This window comes from Lygodium microphyllum, chromosome 2 (genome assembly GCF_053477565.2).
Source record: "Lygodium microphyllum isolate KBCC chromosome 2, Lygodium_microphyllum_v1.1.10, whole genome shotgun sequence".
In the NCBI taxonomy this organism is placed as follows: Eukaryota; Viridiplantae; Streptophyta; class Polypodiopsida; order Schizaeales; family Lygodiaceae; genus Lygodium; species Lygodium microphyllum.
Genome location: NC_141136.1, coordinates 96,939,628 through 96,960,797, shown reverse-complemented (window position 1 = coordinate 96,960,797; position 21,170 = coordinate 96,939,628). Strand labels below are relative to the sequence as shown.

At 41.6% G+C, this 21,170-nt stretch overlaps 1 protein-coding gene across 1 annotated transcript; it reads left to right on the top strand.

The window, feature by feature from the left end:
* Positions 1 to 16,364: 16,364 nt before the first annotated feature.
* On the top strand, positions 16,365 to 20,621 carry LOC148040056 (Transmembrane amino acid transporter family protein). The gene is made up of 5 exons (XM_087696500.1): positions 16,365 to 17,930; positions 18,048 to 18,181; positions 18,372 to 18,799; positions 18,910 to 19,041; positions 19,273 to 20,621. Exons 1-5 carry the CDS (start codon positions 17,311 to 17,313, stop codon positions 19,759 to 19,761), a joined length of 1,803 nt encoding a protein of 600 aa, XP_087552626.1. The 5' UTR covers positions 16,365 to 17,310; the 3' UTR covers positions 19,762 to 20,621.
* Positions 20,622 to 21,170: the final 549 nt, after the last annotated feature.

Sequence of the window (21,170 nt, the reverse complement as noted above, 5' to 3'; positions counted from 1 at the left end):
AGTCAGTGACTTGACTAGAGTTAGTCAGTCTAGTCAGTCTAGTTTACTTTACATTGTATTGTGTGGTTTAGTGTTATTCTGTATAATGAAGAAAACACAATGAGAGTCTGAAGGCTCATGGATATGGAGTTTTCCCTGTCTCTCTCTCTCATCTTTGAACACAATAGACCCATTGAGTATTCATGGGTTGAACCTCTTTTTTCTCGCTTTGGTTTTTACCTCCTACTGGTTTACGAGTACATGTATGTTGGTTGGGAGGTTGCGAGATGGATGGGCAAGTGTGCCATTCATGGATTTAGGCAACCACACTAGGTTGTTGTCGTCATAGAAGACTTGGGCATGCAATAGGGATTTTAGCACACATCACGGTTTATTCTATTGCCTATTCATGTAACACTAGCTTTTTATTTTAGGTTTGGTACTATATAGGACATGAGAGCTATGAGATCTTACGGATGTGCCCTTGGTAGGCTTTGATTTATGTATGGGAATCCACTTGGTTATTTGGACTGCAACTTTGGTTGGGGCTTCTAAATGTTACAATCATTTCACAGTGGGTGTCTGTGCGGGTTCACTACCCCCTCCTTAGGGTTGACACTGGGTTTAACTACTCGTGGCATTGTGGGCTTTGGCAAAGCCATGATACCCTTGCTGAAATCCATGAGTATCTTAACATTGCCTATGGTAGGATGGATGCACTGAGAGTCATAGTCAACGTTGTAGTGAGTCTATTTCTTGAAAGCGCGTCCCAAAAGTGATTCCTTGCCAACACCTTTTTTGTTAGGTAGTACATAAAAGATGATCGGGAGGCTCTCAGTCTCAATAGAAACCATTACCTTGCACTTTCCTAGTAGTGGATAGGACTGCCTCCCAAATGGATTGAGTTTGGCATTAGTCAGTTGCATTAGGGGCTAGACCAATGAGGGTCCAATGATCATATGTGAGGATGTTGTTGTTAGCTCCCTCATTGATTAACGCATCAAAGGTGTGTGGCTTTTGGGCGGTTACCATTATGTGCAACAAGTAGGTTGGTGCTATTGTTTCTTTGTTCTCATCCTCTATACTTGTGATAATTTCCACTCTAATATTCATATTTGGTGTTACCATTGGAGGATCGTGTAGTGGGTGTGATGGAGGGTAGTACTTCTTGATGTGATTGCCATTGAAAAAGCCTATACCCTCTCCTTCTAGGGTTTCAAGCTCATGGTTGCCTATTCTATTGATGTTACAGACTTCGGAAGGTTCCAACCCCCTGAAATTCATCTTTTATTTGTGATCCTTTACAAAGTACAACAACACTAAGTCTCCTTGCTCAAAGTTCTGTTGTTTAGCATGCTTGCCAAACCAACCCTTGTGTTGTGCCTTCTCATAGATTAGGGCACGGGTTGCAATGAGGCAGGTTTCAGATAGGCATTCTAGTTCTACTAGGTGATTTGTCAATGCTTCCTTGCCATCACATCTCTCTTATATCACTATTCTCAAGCTTGGAACAAAGAATTCAGCTGGTAAGATAGCTTCAGTTCCATAGGTTAGCTTGAATGGTGTCTATCCTACAGCTATTTTGTAGGTTGTCTTGTAAGCCCATAGTGCTGCGAGAGTGTTGCCATTAGCTTATTGTCCCAATTACTACGTGAGGTAGAGACCACATTGGTTAGGACACTCAAACTGGGATTTTATTTGTGGCTTCAGCTGGACCATTGGCTTGAGGTTAATATGGTGAATATTTTCGATGGATTATCAAGAAGGTGGATAACAAGTGGGCAATCACTTCATTGATGAAGTGCATGCCTTAATCATTGACTAATTCTATGGGACATCCAAACTATGAGATCAGTTGCTACCAAAGAAATTTGACAATGATCCTAGAATCATTTTTTGAGTTGCCCGAGCTTATGAGTATTGTGCTACAAGATGATTGGTTAGACTAATGAAAGAAATCCCCCATTTTTCAAATGGTTGGCGTGCTATCACTGGATCTCTCCATCTTATCCTTACGAAGAGACTTTAGTTTGTTGGCACTCATCATAGTCCTTCACAAACTTAACTACATCATGGAATAGTGTAGGCCACCACAATTGAGACCAGAGCATCTTATGTATTATAGTGTCCCCTAACAATTCTGCCATGAGCTTCTACAAGCATATCATGATAGACACATCTCCTCAACAGTCCATCCTATCCTAATTGGTAGAGTTGGTTGACAATCAATTGATAGGGTTGAATCTTTAGAATGAGACATTTTAGCCTAGCCTTCTCAATTGGACGTTCAGTAGGATGTGGACTATGTCATCTACCCAATAAGATGTAAGTTCTACTCTAAATAAATCTCTTTGTTGGATATTCTAAACAAATGTGTGTCAAGTAGGTCATCTACAAATATGGTTTGCCATGTAATATTGTTTGCCCTTGTGTACTACCACCATAGAGAAATCAAATTCTAATAATAGAAGTAACTATTGAGCAATGCATCCTATTGCGCAGGGTGGGTTTGCTCACAAGATAAAGCAATGCTTAATGATCAACAAACAAAATAAATGATACAACTAGAAGGTAGTGTTGAAATTTCTTAACAGCAAACACCATAGCTAGCACTTCCCTCTTTGTTGTGTGGAGTAGTTTATTTCCATGTCAATGAGTTATTTGCTTGCAAAGCTCACTAGGTAATCCAAATTATACTCTCCAGGTTGGCACAAAATTGCTCCCATGGTGAACTTTAATGTATTAATGTGCACATGGAAAGTACTGGACCAATCTAGGAATCGTAGAATAGGTGTGGTTGTCAAAGCCTTTTTCAATTCTTCATAAGCGCATTCGTGCTCCTCATTCCACTCAAAGACAATCAATAGCTTGTAAAGTGGTCGTGCAATGAGTGTGTAATTCAACACAAATAATTGATAGTACCATGTGTCGTCGGGGAAACACTGAACTCCCTTGTAGTTGGTTGGTGGTGATAAACAGATAATCACTCTAACTTTGGAAAAGTTAGTAGTAGTGCCATTTTTTAAGACCATGTGCCCTAAGATACATCCATGATTTACCCAAAACTAGCATTTTAAGGGGTTCAATGAGAGACTGTATTGTCTGCATTATTTAAAGACTATGCGGAGTTTGTGTAGGTGCTCCTCCCAACTGGAATAAACACATAGATAATCAACTAATACTTCCAACTACTTTCTAATCATGCCCTTGAAAATAGCATACATAAGATATTAAAAGGTAGCAAGAGTATTAGTCAGCCCAAATGGCACAACTATGTAGGCAAACACATTCCATTCTGTTGCGAATGTTGTTTTATGCCTGTCATCTGGATGCACCTGCACTTGGTTATAGTTAGAGAAGCCATCCAGGAAACTGTAGGCTTTTTTCCTTGCCATCTCTCAAGCATGTGCTTTGTGTATGATAATGGATAATTGTCTCTCTTTGTCATTGCATTGACATTTTTGTAATTCACACAGACTTGAATCTTCCCATTCTTCAAGACAATTACTATGGGTGATACCCAGTCTGTGTGCTCAATCTCATAAATGAATCCGACATTCAATAGTTTGTCTATTTCCTCCTTCACATCATGTGCATGCTTGGATTCATTGTGTATGGTCTTTGTTTGACTGGTGTTGCATTGGGGGTCATAGGAATGTTGTGAGTCACAATACTCAGATCGATTCCTTTCAGCTCTTCTAAAGACCAAGTGAACACATCTACATACTCACGTAAGAGATTAATGAGATTGACCTCTACTTGCTCAGTTAAGTTTTCGACTATGTACACAGGTCGAGGCTTGTCCCCTTTCCTTGCAAGCTGACTTCCTTAACTTTAGCAAGTCCTTCAATGGGTTCACTAGCATATCTTACTCGTTTGGCTCCGACTAACACCACTATGCGGTTTCCCTTCTTATACTTAATGAAGCATTTGGGTAAGTCATGCGGTTTCTTTTGTCATTCAGCTTTGGAGGACTTGGGTTGTTTCCTTCTCTCTTTCTTGAGCCTCTTGCACCTTAGATGGACCGGGAGGTCCCCTTTGGTGCATTTGGTCTTAGGTGGTTGTGGGATTTCTAGATCACTCTCAAAGTTGACTTCTGACTTAGAGTTGAACTCACAGTCTTCACTAGAAGAAGGAGTTTCCCCTGGTGGTCATAGCTCTGAGATTGATTCTACTCTAAGTAGTGGTGTGGTGCATGATGATTGAACTAATCCAACTTGCTCGTAGTCCACTATGTCCAGATGCTCTAACCAGATATGATCACAATTTACCTTGCTGAGTTCTCTTTCCACTCTAAAAGAAGTGGGGTCTCAGGGTTCAGAGTCCACTCGTATCTACTCAATCACTCATCCATCTATGTCGTACCCTATGGTCTTGGCTTCCTCCTCACTTTCCCCACCATTAGAACAATAGTCTTCATACTCATCATTCGAATCCTCATACTTAGATTGTTCATCATTCCCATGGTTTCCATTTGTAGGACTTTTCTCATCCGCAATGAGGGCCCAGTTGTACAAAAATTTAGGTCATGCACCTTAGTCCATTACATTTCAGATTCTCTATGAGATCCTTAAGAGGTCTAAAGTTTATATTTGGGTTACCAGCTAGCTCTCTCGTTAGGTACTTGAGAATTCTATGGAGTTCAAGTTTATTAGTTGGTACATGGTAGGTAATAGGTGTTGTGGTCGGCTTATAGAACTTATGGCCATCATGCAAAGAGGTACTAATAATGCACCATCATTCTTGGGTAATTCAGAAGCTATGACTCCATTAGGTTTATTAGATGCTTCTACAACTTGTTTGCGTATAGTCAGCACCTATAGTCATCCTCATCGTCTGAGAATGGCAAGTCGATTGTTGCCAATACATGCATCCAATCATGCTCATCCTTAGGGTAAGGAATACATGCATCAAGGTCAACTAATGAGGTTTTCCAAGTGTCCATCTCTACTCGAATAGCTTCTATTTTGTTGCCCCGGACCTCTATCACTCGAGTGTTTCTCATCCATGGCCTATCTAACAAAATACTCACAAATATCATAGTCCATTCCCTTCATGACCATGAAGTTAGCTGAGAATTGGATTCTTGCTATATTTAGAGGCTAATCTTTTAGCACTCCGAATGGTCTGACTTTCATTCCATTCGCTAGTGTAACATTAAACTGTGTACTTTCCACCACTGGTGGGTTTCCCCAAGCTTGCAGAACTATGTGGCTAAGTACAATAACTCTTGCTCCTGTGTCTACAGTTCCTTTCCATATGGCACCACCTAATGAAACAACAAGTAAGACTACATGCATTTCTGTGCCCTCCCAAAAGGCATTAATTTTTTGTAGAGTTTTAGACAATGGGTTCATGGTCAAGCTTGGTATATGCATCTCTGCATCATGATCCAAAAAGTCAGTTGCTCCATGTCCATCGAGTCTTTCTAGCCATTGCTTCAACACTTGCCATAGCATGGGGTTTTGCCTAAGCAATTCTCCTAATGGCAAGGTTATAGGAGTTGGTATCAACGTCATGAGTAAATAGCTAACCTTTTCCTTTTCCTCTAATTCAAGGCCTTTCTGCCAATACTCTTGGGCAATTCGTCTATCAGTGGCATCTAGATTTTGCTTGTGTGGTGTTACATGGGGTGTTGATGCACCTCTTGATCTCAAGTGCATAGGGAAGACTAGTGGACTCATGCTAGAGAGCTCATTAATCTCATCCTCCATGATAGGCTCTGCATCTTGTGGGTGTGCTTTAGCTTCTTTCATCCACTCTTTGACTTTGACCCACAACTTCTAATTGGTGTTTTGGATCGAGGTATTCTCCAACCTTGGCACTTCCCTTTTCCACTGTCTTAGGAGCAAATGTTTCTACCTCTATGTTCGTAACTTGTTTTCCTTTGTTCAATGTGGTGGCACTATCAGTTTTGAGTGTTATCTTGGCGTCCACCCTTTTCCTTCTCCTCCTCCAACTCTTCTTTCCATCAAACATTGCATCTAAGTTTCTAGGTCCAAGTAATGAGATACCATCCCGCTTCATTTGAGCTTGGGCCATGATGTTTAGTGGGATTGGTGTGGATTCATCATCAGGTGTTTCAACACTAAAGAGTCCAAGTGGTATTGATGGCACAATTGCCGTACTAGTGGAGGGTTTCTATCTAGGGTAATCAACATACAAATGTGTAACTCCACACTTTAGACATCTCAAGTCGGCCTTGTCCTTGTTTTCTTGCTCCTTTTTAGGGCAACGAGATGAAATGTGCCCTAGATGTCCATATGTCCAACATGCTAGTGGCTCTTAATTTGTGCCCCCTCTTAGACCTCTACCTCTTTCGCTGCCTCCTAAAGCTATAACCGACACATGTCTAAAGTCCATCAATATACAATTACCCTCCTTATCATAGGAGACATAAGGGTTCACATATGTTTCGTCCTCCAATGGCTCCTCCACAAAGTGTATCGGAGCATCGCTCTCGATGGATGGGTTAGTATGGGTCTAGGTGGCCTAGGGATTCCCGTGGGGTTGATGTCAATCCTAGGGGAAATTGGCTTCAAGTCCTTTGGGCATGCACATGTAGAGCTAATGGAGCTCCTCTTTCAAAGTTGGGCTGCTTGTTCCCTGGAAAGTAGGGTTGAGTATAGGTTTGTGGATATGGGAGCCTTCCTAGCAATCAACAGTGCATCACATCATGTCCAAATCTATAGTAGTTAGCACAAGGCCATGATCTAGGGTTAAGATATCTAGCTGGAAGATGGTTCCAACCACATTGCATGCATTGCCTTCTTAACATCTCTCGTAGCTTGTCTGACTCTAACCTCAAGTCAGCTATCTCTTGGTTTTGGTCGATGTTTTTTCTCTTATCTTGCATCATATGGATTGATCACTCACTAAGGATTGTGGTTCTCTCGGTGTTCCTAAAGGTTGTGTTCCCTTGCGGTGTGGCTCTTGATCTTCTCTCTCTCAACAAGTCATCCACGTGTATTGCCCCTTCAAAGTCCCTGGCTAACATGTCCCATTGCAAGTTTGAGTTACTAGCTAAGACCTTATAAAGTTCTTCATTTTGGATTCCGCTGATAAACATGGCGGAGACTGCACTCTCATTGGGTCACTCCGTCTCACTAGAATTCTCTTGTAGAGACTTCTCATGTGAGTGACATAGTCTCGGATTTCCTCCTTGTCTTTTTGGTTGACATTCATCAATCTAACAATGAGATTGTCTAAATGTCTAGCTTCAAAAAATCTCTTAATGAAAAGATTATTTAGGCTATTGAAGTTGTTGCACTCAACGTTGTCTAGGCTAGCAAACCAAGTTTGTCCCTTGTCCCCTATGTAGAGTCCAAAAGCTTGTGCATGGTGAGTGGGGTCCATGAGGGTGTTTGCATTACACACCTACTCAAACTACTCAACGAATATGTAAGGATCATTACTTTCTTGATACTTCTCAAGTTGCTTTACATATATAGGTATCTTGGTTTGGCTTCTAGCATTTGGGGTGATTCTCAGTCCAACTATTGCAATGAAGTTGCTAGGGTTGCTCCGCTTTGCTTTGCGGTAGTGTTAACTAGCAGTCGCTTCATGAGAAGCTCACTCGATGTAAGATCCACTTCTAATGCTCTCTCCCTATCGGCATTTCCTCCTGCTTTGTTTTTGCCTGCAATGTGACTAGGACTCATTGGACCTCGTTGAGCTCTTTCTCCTAGCGTACCTCAGCATATTACTCCTGGTTGTAGCTAGCTATGCATTGCACATCAACTCTTCCTAGCCTTCTCTCCTCCTTGAGATGAGATATGATTTCATCTACGGATCTCTCAAGGTGTGCTATTTTTGTTTGATGGTTATATCTTGATACGAGTTGATGTATGTCAATTGGAAAATCTCCTAGGTTAAGGTCTTGGTCGCATGTGTTCATGTTAGCACCCACCATGTTGGTGGTCTCTTGAACCACTAAAGTGTCAATGAGGGCGATTAGGTTAGCTAAGGATGCATCTCTAATTGTGGCATGTTCCTTTCTTCACTCAGTTATAAGGTGGTTTTAGGTTGTTCACTTCTTAGTGATGGGTTTCTTGGTTTGTTTCTGCACTTCTTAGCTTAATTCCCCTTTAGTGTGTTCCTTGCTAATTAAATCACTTCACAAGTTTACGCTTACTCACACCCTTGGATGGTGCAATGCAAAAGGTGAGTTGTGCAGGCTTTCAACTATTCTCATGCACCTAAGTGCCTACAATGCAATGCGCAACCTTCAATGAAATCATTCACACACACACACCTTGCCAGTCAGCTCCATACAGTTTTAGCTCTTTTACGCAAGTTGTGATCACACTTGGTAGTAAATTTTGATCCTCTATGGATGGTTTGCCTAGGTGGTTAAATAATGCCTCTATTGGGAAGTAAATTGCAAGTGATCGGTTGATTTGGTCAATTCTTAGGCGGGTTAGAGTAAATTCCAGTGTTGGTCAGCTCTATGGTCACACTTGCAAGTCTAGGATCCAGGTAGGGTCACATAGTAATAATTAGCTCACAGCCTTTGGTATGTTTGGGGGTCTGGATGGTCCCTAAAAATGTATTTTGGTTTAGGTTGTTTGCAAATTCAGACATCTAAGTTGTAGGTTTTTGTCTGTTTGAGTCCTAGACTTTGAGTCCTAGACTTGGCTATCTGAGTGGTTGGTTTGGATTGTCTGAGTGGCAGGGTCTGCGACTCGAATAGGAGTGTCCGCCCGAGTCTAAGAGGGTGCGTCCAAGTGGACAATTTGGTCATCCGAGTGTCCGAGTGAGAGCTATCCAAGTGGACTAACTCGATCATCCGAGTGGGACCATTCGAGTCCGAGACAAGAGTTGTCCAAGAGGACAAAAGTGATTCGGTCGTCTAAGGGATGGTTAGGGCCTAAGGCTTGGAGCACTGTCAGAGCTGCAAAAAAACACAATAGATAAGTAAAAATGATGACGAATGACTCACTAGATCCCAACTGCACCTAGCTATGATCCTATCTTTATTCTTCAATTAGCGAACAAGGAAGGTTCTAAGCATACATGGAATCACCAAGAGTGATGGTATGATGGATTTCTACTATTGTTGCTCTCTTGATTTGCTAGTCTCTCCTGACCTACTGCTCTCTCTCTCAATTTCTCACATGCTAAAATGAGCTCTCCCCCCCCCTCCCCCCCCTTTCTCTTCTTTTAATGCTCTCTCTTTCTTCCCTTACTCTATTTTTTCCTTCTAAGATATTCAAAATCCCTTTTCTTTTCTTTCATTGCTTCCTAGTTGTTATATAAACTTGTCTTTTCTGTCTTTTTCCTTATTTCCTCAACCTTAATGCATTCTACTAATGTAAAACACCATAATACTGATCTAACTAACGTTCCTAAATCTTCCAAAAACTAAACTATCCAGCAAAGGAGATTGAATACCTTATGACTTTCTTGCTTCCTACCTACAGTAAGTACCATTTCGGAGGTGAACTACTACTCCGTCCGCTTGATTTGGAGCGTGGAAGTGCTCAAGCTTGAATCCGTTAGTCCTAGCAATGAAACCAAAATGTCCTCGCTATCACTAGCAACTGCCGAGTGTTGGGGGTAAAGGAACCTCCGCCTAGCCACCCGTGTATTACTACACTAACAGTATCCACACATGCACACTATAGGCGGCTGGGCGCCCATCATCATCACTTTATTCTTTATTCTTTTAGTGATAGATGAAAAAAGGAAAGGCCGGTCACACATTGTGACGTTGGAGCTCCCACATGAGTCTCTCTCTCTCTTGCTCTTGCTCTCCCATGCAAGCTTTGATCCTTCTCACCTTTCAATTGGAATCAGAGAGTCCTTGCTTGAGCATTTGAGCTTGGTCCGTGACTCCTTTAGCATTCATTCGAATCCCTACGCCATCGGTTCTCACTCTTGGCAGCCATATTCAACTCCTTTGAGCTCCGATTGCTCCCCGGCTTCCTGAGCACCTACTCGGCCATTTGGGCACCCTTAGGGCATTCGTTCAGAGGTATTGGAGCTCTCTTTTGTTATTTCACTTTAGTCCACAGGTTTTGTGAAGCAAGGCACTCATGTTCTCTTGCTTCTTGTGACGCCTACACTTTATCGGTGGCTTTGCCCTTCAAGAGGAAGCTCCTGGGGGTCCTTGACTACCCCCCTAACCTTGCCTTGACCTTGTCCAGCCCTTCCATAGGCCCACACTCGTCCAGATATTGCATTTGCACTTGGTGTCGTGGCACGCTATATGGCTATACCTGGCAAGAAGCATTGGGTTGCCGTGAAGGGTATCAAGAGGTACCTGAAGGGCACTGCAGATATGTGCATATGCTATGGCAGCCAGGATACATGAGTCATTAACTATGATTATGCAAGACATGTAGATAGTAGGAAGTCCACTTCTGGCTATGTGTTCACCTATGTTAGAGGTGCTGTCTCTTGGATGTCCAAGGTGCATAAGTGTATGACTGTTTCCACCACTGAGGCCGAGTATAGGCTTGCAAGGAGGCCATATGGTTAGGCCATTTGGTTCATGACCTTGGTATTGATGCTATCCCTATACTACATTTAGATTCTATGAGTGCTATTCAGTTAGCCGAGAATCCACCGGTCTTCCATGCGAATACGAAACACATTGAGGTGAGGTATCACTTGATATGTGGGGTTGTTGAGGACAAGTTTGTTGACATTGTCAAGATCTCAACTGACCAGAATCCTATAGATCTGCTCACCAAAAGCCTCACTATGGAGCACTTTGCCTTCCTCAGGAGATTGATGGGCATGGGATGAGATGACATCTTTCCTCATCCTGTTGTACATGTGTGCATGTTGTACTATCTTTTTTTTTTCTTTTTCACTCCTCACTGGGGTGAATTTGCCTTTAAGTGGGAGGTTGTTGGGGGTAAATGCACCTTTGCCTAGCTGCCTGTGTATTACTACACTTACAGTACCTGCACCTGCACACTGCAGGGGTGGTGGGCGCCCATCACCGTCACTTTATTATTTATTCTTTTAGTGATAGATGAATAAAGGGAAGATCGGACACACATTGTGATGGTTGGAGTTTCCACATTGTGACTCTCTCTCTCTTGCTCTTGCTCTCCTGCCATAGCTCTCTTGTGCAAGCTTCAATCCTTCTCATCTTTCACTGAGACCCTATGGAGGACCGCTTATCAAGTCAAGCATTTCAAGCGAGTAGCAATGGCTACCTCTCACATAGCCGTTCATGCTCTCACACACAAGGATGTAGTGAGCTTACTGTTGAATTCGATCATTGTAGTCCTCTTCCTTGAATCCTTTGATAGCTCCATGATTCAAGGCACTAGCTCAAGCAAGCTCCATCTCCATGCTCCAAGCTTCCTAGCCGCACGCATGAGAAAAGAGAAGAGAAGAATGAGAAGATGAGAAGAGAAGAAGAAAAGCTTCTCCACAATCCCTCACACTCCCACTCTCCCTCTCTCATGCACAAGCAATAAGTAAGAACAAGAACAAGAAGAGAGCTAATTTGCACAAATACCAAGAATAAGCTTATCCATTCGCTTTTTGACTTTTAAATATGCCCTTCTCCTTTTGGGGACCCAACTCATTTCCATGACCGGCCATTTGGTATTGGTCCTCTTTTCCACTCTTTTCCTATTCTTTCCTATTCTCATGGCTCCTTTATATGCACCTGCTCATTTACAACTTGCACAGAGGGGAGCATGGCACTATTTTACAAAGGACTAAAATATGCTTTATCTCTTGTGTACCCTATTCTTGATTAAATTTTTTTTCATGCTCTTCTTTTTCCATTGGGTTTTCTTCTTATGCTCCTTCTTAAGTCTTCTTTGCACCTTGTGTAATTCCAAGGGTTAACACCAACCCACTAATAATTTATTTTGGGTATCTAGCTCTTTTCCACCTATTGAAGGTCTCATAAGCTTGTTACAACACTCCTAGGATTAGATCAATGGTCAAATGTGCCAAGTATGGCTGCCATGAAGCATTAGGAATCACACGCAATGTGCTGTGTTAGTGGATCCACTTATTTTTTAGTAATAAGCCTTTATAAAGACTTATTAAAGTTCTCATTTTAATATTCCTATAGTCCCCATCCCCATGTTGCAAGTGTTAAGTCTTTTTTGAGGCTAAAAAGGACACGTTCTTATGAAAAAACTACTTAGATCTTGATATACTCACTAAGTGCTACATTTCCAACTACTTCATGAGTTTCGTGTATAGAATTCCCCATTATAATCTCTTTCCACCAAATCTACTTGAGGAGTCCTTGATGCATTGGTTTCTTGGTTTCCTCCTACACATACCAATTGACCACCTTGCTCACGAGAGCCAAGTGTGGAGCCATCTAGTCGATGCCCATCCTTTTTAGAGGCAGTCTCCTCTACAAATTGCCATTTCTTTAGTTCCAATAATTTTGTTTGCATTGTTTGAAGGGTAGTTAGCATTAATTGTCCTTCATTGACTTTCTCCTTTCCCTTGTTTATAGTTTCACCTCACTCTGCTAATTGTGCATAAGTCTTTCTTGCCTACTCCTCTTGCCTCATGTGTAGATTTTCCTCCTTTCTACACATAGCTCTTCTTCTCTCTTATGTAGATTTTCTTGACAAGATAAAAGCGTGCCTATGAGAAAATCTTCATGTTGCCAAGTGGACAACCATATTTGCGATACATTTGATGGGAAAATAAAATTTTCATGATTGAACAAGGCAAAAGAGGCTACTTTTGTGACCCTCTTACTATTCCACTATGAGAGCTTGTCGATTGTCAACTTTATATTAATTGTTTGTAATCAATATGTGTGGGTGTCTACATCATCAATAATGTGCCGAGTCTTAAATTTCGCACTCTAAATATATGATGTTCACAACCTTTCTTCCTAATCATAGGATATTTCTATCGTAAGCAGGTTGGAGTATGATGGCACAAGCATACAACACTACGACTGCAATGACACCAGTATGTTGGTATGTGGCACAACCATGCTACACCACCACAATTATGATAAGCACATCGAGATCCACACAAGCATGCTATACTATGCTTACATCAAGTCGATGTTTACTAAGAGCTTAATAAGAGATTTTTATGTCATTTAAACATCATGCAGGATGCAAGCAAATCGCACCAAGATGTTGTACTCTAGTGTGAATTTTTTTTTACTCCTAAATACATTGGTGTAGTATGCAAGCAAAGTAGCACCAATGTATTACTATCTTAACATGTTGTTCATTCCTAATTCTAAACACATTGGTGCAAGATGTGAGCAAATTAGCGCAGAGGTAATACTAATATTTAAAGTATACTTATTCCTAACCCTAGACACATTGGTATATTATGCAAGCAAATTAGCAACCAATGTGTTACTTATATCTAACATCCTTTTTAAAATTTTAATTATTTTAGTTAATTTTTATCATTAAAATAAATTACAAATGGAAAATATTTTTAAAAACCCATATACAAGTAGGCACTTTAATGCTAATGTAGGCTATAAAGCAAAAAAATATTTTACTTGTGGTTAGGTTGAGGGTTTTTTTAAACTCCTCAAAATTTGAATTCTGAGCTTTTGCTATAAGGGAAGGATATCATTTGTATGAAAGAACTTTACGCATGAAAAATCTTTGGTATGCAAGATTAGTGAAATACAATAATTAAGGTATTATATGCTTTATATGAATTTATTGAATGCATAATTCATATATTTATATAATATGATCATATAAATGCAACTAGTTCATAGGCATAAAACTCATTTGAACTTTGTAAGTAGTAATAACCAAACTACTTCAATAGAGTAAGGGTTTCTCAACATGCCTATTCTCATCACTCCCAAGCTATCCAATAATAATGTAGTGTTGGGTGGCTAGCTCTAAAGACATACTCTTAGTATCATGTCAATATTAACTTGTAGTGCTAAATAAAGAATGTGCACAATTGAAATCCTCTACAGCAACAAGTATATTCTATAAGTCAAATCATGTAGACATGCCAATTTAACACAAATTGGCATACATTGATACAAGCTGGTTTATATGTCAACCCAATATTCTCACATCAAATTTCCAAATGATGATACCTCTAGCCTAAAAGGAACAACATAAATTTAATTTAGTGACTTGAACAATCCATAGCCTAGTTGACATGTGTGCTGGTTGGGCTAGGGTTTGTGGAGTATCAATCTCAAAAATTTAATTGTTTTGTAGCTTCTTAGGTGATCAACAATTTGTATGTACTAATTTGTTGCAAATTAGCATACCATACTTTCTTCAAGCTTCTTAGCTTGAATTGGTTATGGTCATTGATCAAAAGTTTGAACACTTTGGTTTTCATTAGATTTCCAAATTTCAACACAAATTTTATGGATATGAGCTAAAATATGATGGCGAATAAACTAGTTAGAGGATGTATTAAGTTCTTAGTTGGATTTCTAGGTCGAAATTTAGCCAAACAAACAACTGTTCAATTGGTCATGAACATGCAGATATAGCTCAAATTGGAACCTCACATGTTTGGGAACTTTTTTGAACATTTGTGGCAAGCTTGAGTCTCCAAGGTCTTTGTTAGTACTATGTTATTAGCTTTCTATCTCTTGTTGGATTTTGTTGGGCACTTTTGGTCTATTGGTTGGACAAAACTTTAGAATTTTGGACAACAAAGCTTTTGGTGAGTAAAGTGCACATAAGTTGAAAAACTCTAGAGACATGTCATTCCCAACCACTAGACCACAATTCTACTCTAAATAAAGAAAGAAAAATCCACTGAGTGGAGTAAAGGAAAATCGATGGGCCCATAATAACAACTTTCTATGTTGCCTAATACATGAATGCTTTGGATTCATAAGAAACACAAAGTGCACAATTTGACTTGAATCTCATGTGTGCTCTTAATGGCATCACATGTTGTAAATGGTACAAAATACTTTGGTTGAGCCATCATAATACAATCATGGGCATTTTGGTTATCCCATTAGGTCAAAATGTACCTTTCAATCTAGGAAGAAGCCACCTACTTCAACATATTGATTTAAGTAGCTTTTAATAGAACCTTTAGGGTGAGGATTGCACATCTTGAAGTTAATCGCTTGCCATATGTGCAAGATGAAAGGAGGTACTCTAAGAAACTAAAACATAAAACACCTATCAATCTTTTATCGAAGATAACTTCACTTTTAATAAAGTCAATGTCTTCCATTAGTGCCCTCTAAAATGCCACGAACAATCTCACACCTCTCCATGCTTATAATCACCATGGATTGAGGTCTTGAAAGAGACCTTGCCATTCAAGCTACTAACCTATAGCTTATTCCAAACTCTCCTAACTTGCTTCCAATCCAAGAAGAGCAGAGACCAAATTTGCAAATGAGAATCTCCCACCCTAGAAGGGCCATCCTTTATGAGGGGAGGCTTTCTAGCTGGCTCTCACCCAACCCCTCCATGCATCAAAATAGATGTTTGGAAACTCAAATAAGTCTTGTAAGTGTTTTTGTAAGTGATTGCTTATGGCAACCTACCAGATGGTGATGTATCTATGTATTTCAATATATCTCTTTTCTTTCTACATTTTTAGAAAAAATGCTTTACTAGAGATGTATGGAGATTTGAACAACACTCATTCATAGTCATAGGGAAGGCCACCTTGTTGCCCACCTTCATGTAGCAATAGCAGCCTTGGACAGTTATGATGGCAGTCATGTGTACCATCCTTAAAACATATGCTTTTAGATGATGGCAATGTACTTATCGAAGCTCTTCAGAAAAAAAGATACAATGACACCTTATGTCATTGCAATGATAGTAGACTACCAGACTCACTTTGTATGTAGGGCGGAGGCCATTGGGGAAACAAGCCTAGGTAGTAGGATCATTAGATGTTTCTAGGGATATTTGTATATAACTAAGTCTTCCCTATCTTTTGACTAGAGCATTTGCAAAGTGAAAGGCCTTATTAGGTGCATTATGCATGGCTGTGTTTTAGTCATTTTGTCATCATAGAGAGACGCAAGCCTAACTTCTAAGGTTAGATTGGCCGTGTGAATAGTAATGTGAAGGCGGCTCGAGTCTGTCAAAACCTTCGACTCATAAAAGTAATATTTTATTTCCCTCTTTATTTGAAAGGTAAAGGAAGAAGCTGCCGTGACCTGTCTTCTTTCTACCGACCGACGGCTGCCTTTATCGAGACGAGTCGTCGTTCTTTTCCTATGAATTTTGAGAAATGAAAATCGAGCATTTTTAGTTTTTATTAATGGATAAAAAATATCGGGCAGAGGAGCAGGGAGGAAGGGAAACGTCTTTTGGGGGGGGGGCGGGGCCGGGGTGAAGAAGAAAGAAGACAATGAATGTACATATGCATTGTTTTGTCTTCACACTGTCTGTCACTCACAGGCTGCTGATGATAGATAGCTTCCGAGTCCAGACTCCAGACTCCAGACTCCAGAAGTAAAATTTGTAATCTTGCAGAATCTCTCGCTCTCTCACCCTCAGTCTTTCTCCTCCCCCCTCTCTCTCTCTCTCTCTCTCTCTCTCTATCTGACACACACATACATATTACAATTTTTACACGCTCTAGCCTCTCTCGTTAGAGACTCTCTCTCTCTCAGAGATTCACACACATGCACCCAGAGTGATTCACTCCAGCTGCCCCTTGCAGACTTTGTCCGAAGCTTAGACACCTCCCTCAAGCCTCACCCAATCACACCTCCATTAGTGGCCATCCTGCCAAATTTAGCTGCCTATTTGAATTAGTAGACTAGTCAATTCCAGTAGCACCTACTACCAGCCCAACTCTCTCTTCCGAGTAGTAGTAGCAGAAGAACTAAAAGGACATATAACACAGAGGACCAATTGTTGTTTCTCATAAACCTAGCCGAAATCTTCCCGTTCTTCTCTCTCTCTCTCTCTCTCTCTCTCTCTCTCAAGCTCCAGCCAGCTTCGTAGTTTAGCTCCATTTGCCCCAAATTCAGATCCCCTTGCCTCTCCTCCTTACTTACCAGCCAGTTCACGTCAGCTCTGCTAGCTGAGAAGGTTCTGGTAGACTCTCCTGCAGCTGGGAGTTGGAGAATTTGGCTCGAGCTCGAAGCACCTGCTGCTGATTTATGAGGTTGTTGTTAACCCAAACACTCTCGCTCAAGCTTTCAAATTGCACTCATGACATCCAGAAATCCTTGGCTGTACCTTAACTGACTATATGCATATCCTAAGCCCGAGGTTTTAGACTCTTTTTGGGCCTCTCTTGAGTCATTTTTGGATTTTGAAGTACTCACCGAAGATCAAGCAGAATTATCCTTCAATGCTTGGAGCGTTATTCCACATGTGAGATCCTCTCTGCCTTTGGGAGGTCATTCTCTAAGCATTTGGCAAAGGTACTTCATATATGGCTCGCATGATGGACACTGTGGAAGAAGGAGAGGAGGATCTGAGCTTTGAACCACATAACCAAACCACCCCTGCAGCAGGGGGAGCTGGAGCATCAGGAGGAGGAGGAGGAGGAACAGAGAGAGAGATGGTGTCTCTACCGGGCACGCCCAAGCGCATCACACCACCCTTTACACCCCCTTCCTATTCCCCCAACCATCCATCTACCTCATCAGCAACTGTGGCCAACAACACAGCCTCTTCTTCCCATCACACTCCCCCAGGTTCAAGACCCTCCTCCTCCTATGTGTCCCCTGCTGCACCACGGTCGCCCCTCATATCAGCCAGTCATACCGCCGCAAGTAAAACTCCCCGCACGCCTCGCACCCCATGGACCCCTTCCCTTATCTCACCGCGCATCCTGAGCCCCTTGGGGACCCCTGTGAAGAAGATGGTGACCAACATGAAGTCTTACCTGGAGGAAGTTGGACACCTCACTAAGCTCAATCCACAAGATGCATGGCTTCCCATCACAGAGTCACGGACTGGCAATGCTTACTATGCAGCTTTCCACAACCTAAACGCAGGCATTGGCTTTCAAGGCCTCCTCCTGCCCATTGCAATGTTCTACCTTGGCTGGTAATCTCCTTCTACTTGGTCATTCTGCACAGCTCAATTAAGGCTTTTAGTCACGAATCCCAGCTTTACCAACTCACAATCATTGTCCAACTCACAAGCATTATCTGCTGATTCCAGGACTTGGGGTATCGTTGCCCTTATTGTTGCTTATGTTTGGCAGCTATACACCTTATGGGTGCTAATTCGCCTTCATGAAGCTGTCCCGGGTGTGCGGTACAGTCGCTATGTGCAACTAGCTCAAGCTGCCTTTGGTATGCGTTTCCTTTCTAAGATCTTTGAGCAGCTGTTTTAGCAGATATAAATAAAGGACGTCTGCAACATTTCTCATCCTCCTTGTTGTGGCAAGGAAAACTGGGTCTCAGGCATTATGAGCATACTTGAGAAATATGATTGACAGACTGATAGTTCAGTGCAAGTTTATTTTGCCTGGTTTATTTACAGGTGAAAGATTGGGATTCTGGCTAGCCACACCCCCCAACATCAACCTAACTGCAGGAACTGCCACCACTCTGATCATTATAGGAGGTGGAACCCTTAAGCTCTTTTACCATATAGTTTGTGGTCCAGACTGTGGGAAAAGCCCCCTTACCACCATTGAGTGGTACCTCGTGTTCTCCATGCTGTCCATTGTGTTGGCTCAGCTCCCTAACCTCAACTCCATTGCTGGTCTTTCCTTGGTGGGAGCACTCACTGCCATCACCTATTGCACAATGGTTTGGGCCCTCTCCATTAGCAGACCTCGACCGCCTGGTGTAACCTATAATATTACAGAGAGCAAGTCCATACTGGCAAATACTTTCTCTCTTTTAAATGCACTTGGTATCATTGCATTTTCCTTCCGGGGTCACAATTTGGCTATGGAAATTCAGGTGTGAACCTTTTCACTGTCTCACTACCTTGCTGATGCTAGAACTCCAGTGATTTCAAACATCAATGAAGACGTTGATTGATTTATGATAAGCTTTGTCTGTGTGTGCAGGCTACCATGCCTTCAACATTGAAGCATCCAGCTCATGTTCCGATGTGGAGAGGAGCCAAGGCTGCCAGTGCTATAATTGCACTATGTTACTTTCCCATTGCTCTTGCAGGGTACTGGGCTTATGGCAGCATGGTACGTTCAGGATCCTATCAACTTATCATGTTATATTCATGCAATTATGATTTTCTCTTTTCTGTTCTTTCAAGAGCGGCTTGTTTTTAAATAAGACATTCATTTATCTTACTCTTTGCAATAAAAGTGATTTCTGACGATAATTATGTCATGTTTTGTGTGACCGAATTCTGCAGGTTGATGGTATCAATTTAACATAAGTGTTCATCTTTTCCATGTTTGAATTTACAGATGCTTTCCAGTGGAATCCTGTTTAGCATGTATGCGTTTCATCAGATGGACATCTCAAGAGTGCTAATGGCATGCGTCATGATTCTTGTTGTGATAAACTGTTTAAGCAGCTTTCAGATCTATTCCATGTCTATCTTTGACAATTTTGAGGCAGGCTACACCAGCAAGAGGAACAAGCCGATAAGCAAACACGTCCGGGTTATTTTCCGCATATTCTACGTCTTCACGAATTTTCTGATAGGGGTTGCATTCCCATGGCTGGCAGGCTTGGCAGGACTGTTGGGTGGGTTGACAAGTGCCCCTGTCACATATGCTTACCCCTGTTTCATGTGGCTTGCCATCAAGAAGCCAAAGAGATATTCCTTCAGTTGGTACTTGAATTGGACCCTCGGCATTGGGGGTGCACTCATGGCTGTGGCTTTCTCTGCAGGGGGCATATGGACCCTAGTTGACTCAGGCCAGAAATGGCATTTTTTCAAAGCTTCATAAGCTCCACACAGAAAGGAAATCAGCCCACCATTCAGACTTCTCTCAACCACCTCCAATGTCTGGACAAAGAATCTGAAGAATATATTCAATTCTACTTTGCCATGTCTGAATGTTCAAATTTGCCATGCTTTCAGTAGACAACAAGACAAAGCTTTTGCCTTCTTCCAGGTTTGCCACTACATACATTCCAGCACACACTTCCTGCTGGATTCAAACCTCGGCTCCATTTCAGATAAAGGCTTTCTCCATCCCTGTATCCATTTCAGAAAAGGTCCTCATTGATTGGTCTTTTCTAACCCTGTATCCACTTCACAAAAGCCCCACTTCCAAAGGCTTTCTTTCTCCAGCCCTGCATCCATTGCCCTCCTTTAGTGCCATATGGTGCCCTCATGCCTGGACAGCTAGTGGCTGTCTCTATTCTGAGCCCTTGTGGAATGCCTAGCTATGCGACACACTTCCATTAGATCTTGGAGGTTAACAATTGCCCTTTCACTTTTTGAGAAACACAGGCAGTAACTAGTGTCAGCAGGCAAATGGGCCAGCAAAACTGACACCACTTTGACAAGCCATTCAGGTTCATCAGATGGAAAAACGAGCTAGACCTTTGAAGATTGGATCTTGGAAAAGTAGGTAGGTTCAAGGAGTCTGCAAGTAACCAACCCCATGGGATCTCTATCATGACCGAGTCCCCACCCCAGAGTGTGTAAAGTCCCAGGATACTAATAAGAAAGAAATTGACACCTTAGGAGGGTACTTTGCCGTATGTTCACACAAATCTGTTGGAGACACTGTTATGGTTATCATATATCAGCCTCTCTGTAAAGTGTCCATTTGCATATAATTGAGCCTTGGTTCTGTCATGTCACATCAATATAAAGTGTGGTCTCGTTGTTTGTTAGCAAGATGATCCTTGTGTCATGCCTTCAACAATTCCATAAAGATCACTCCGGATGTCTACATCTGTTTAAGGCCAGAGTGCCATTGATAAACTCATGGAGTCATTATCTCACAAAATGCCAGGACTTTGGAATGAATGTACACAACACAAGGCCATTGAGTCTTTATTAGGCATGGGCCATAGCATTCACTTCTTGGCCTTTTTCATGTGTAGCTTGTAAGCCACTCTCCCTCTCCATAAAGCTATCTGGGCCCAACGTCTCCCTTTTGTTTTTCTGCCTTTATTGTCAACTTGGTTGATGGCTGAAACTTTCAAAGGCATTTGAGCCATGTCCATGTAGTTGAAATTTCTAAGGTCCTTAAGGGACATGTGCATTTAATGAGCAGTATTTCACTATGGATCTTGGGCCTTGGCTTTAGAGTTCTAGCAATCTTAATGGATGGCATTATTGATGCGATCACATCTCAACTTTGTTGTTTTTTGAGGAATCGTGAACTCTGAAAGATGCCTC

Coding starts and splice junctions, on each gene's coding strand:
- LOC148040056 (XM_087696500.1), top strand. CDS start 17,311: ATGGCTCGCATGATGGACACTGTGGAAGAAGGAGAGGAGGATCTGAGC. Junction 17,931..18,047: donor GCAATGTTCTACCTTGGCTG/GTAATCTCCTTC, acceptor TGCTGATTCCAG/GACTTGGGGTATCGTTGCCC. Junction 18,182..18,371: donor ACTAGCTCAAGCTGCCTTTG/GTATGCGTTTCC, acceptor GTTTATTTACAG/GTGAAAGATTGGGATTCTGG.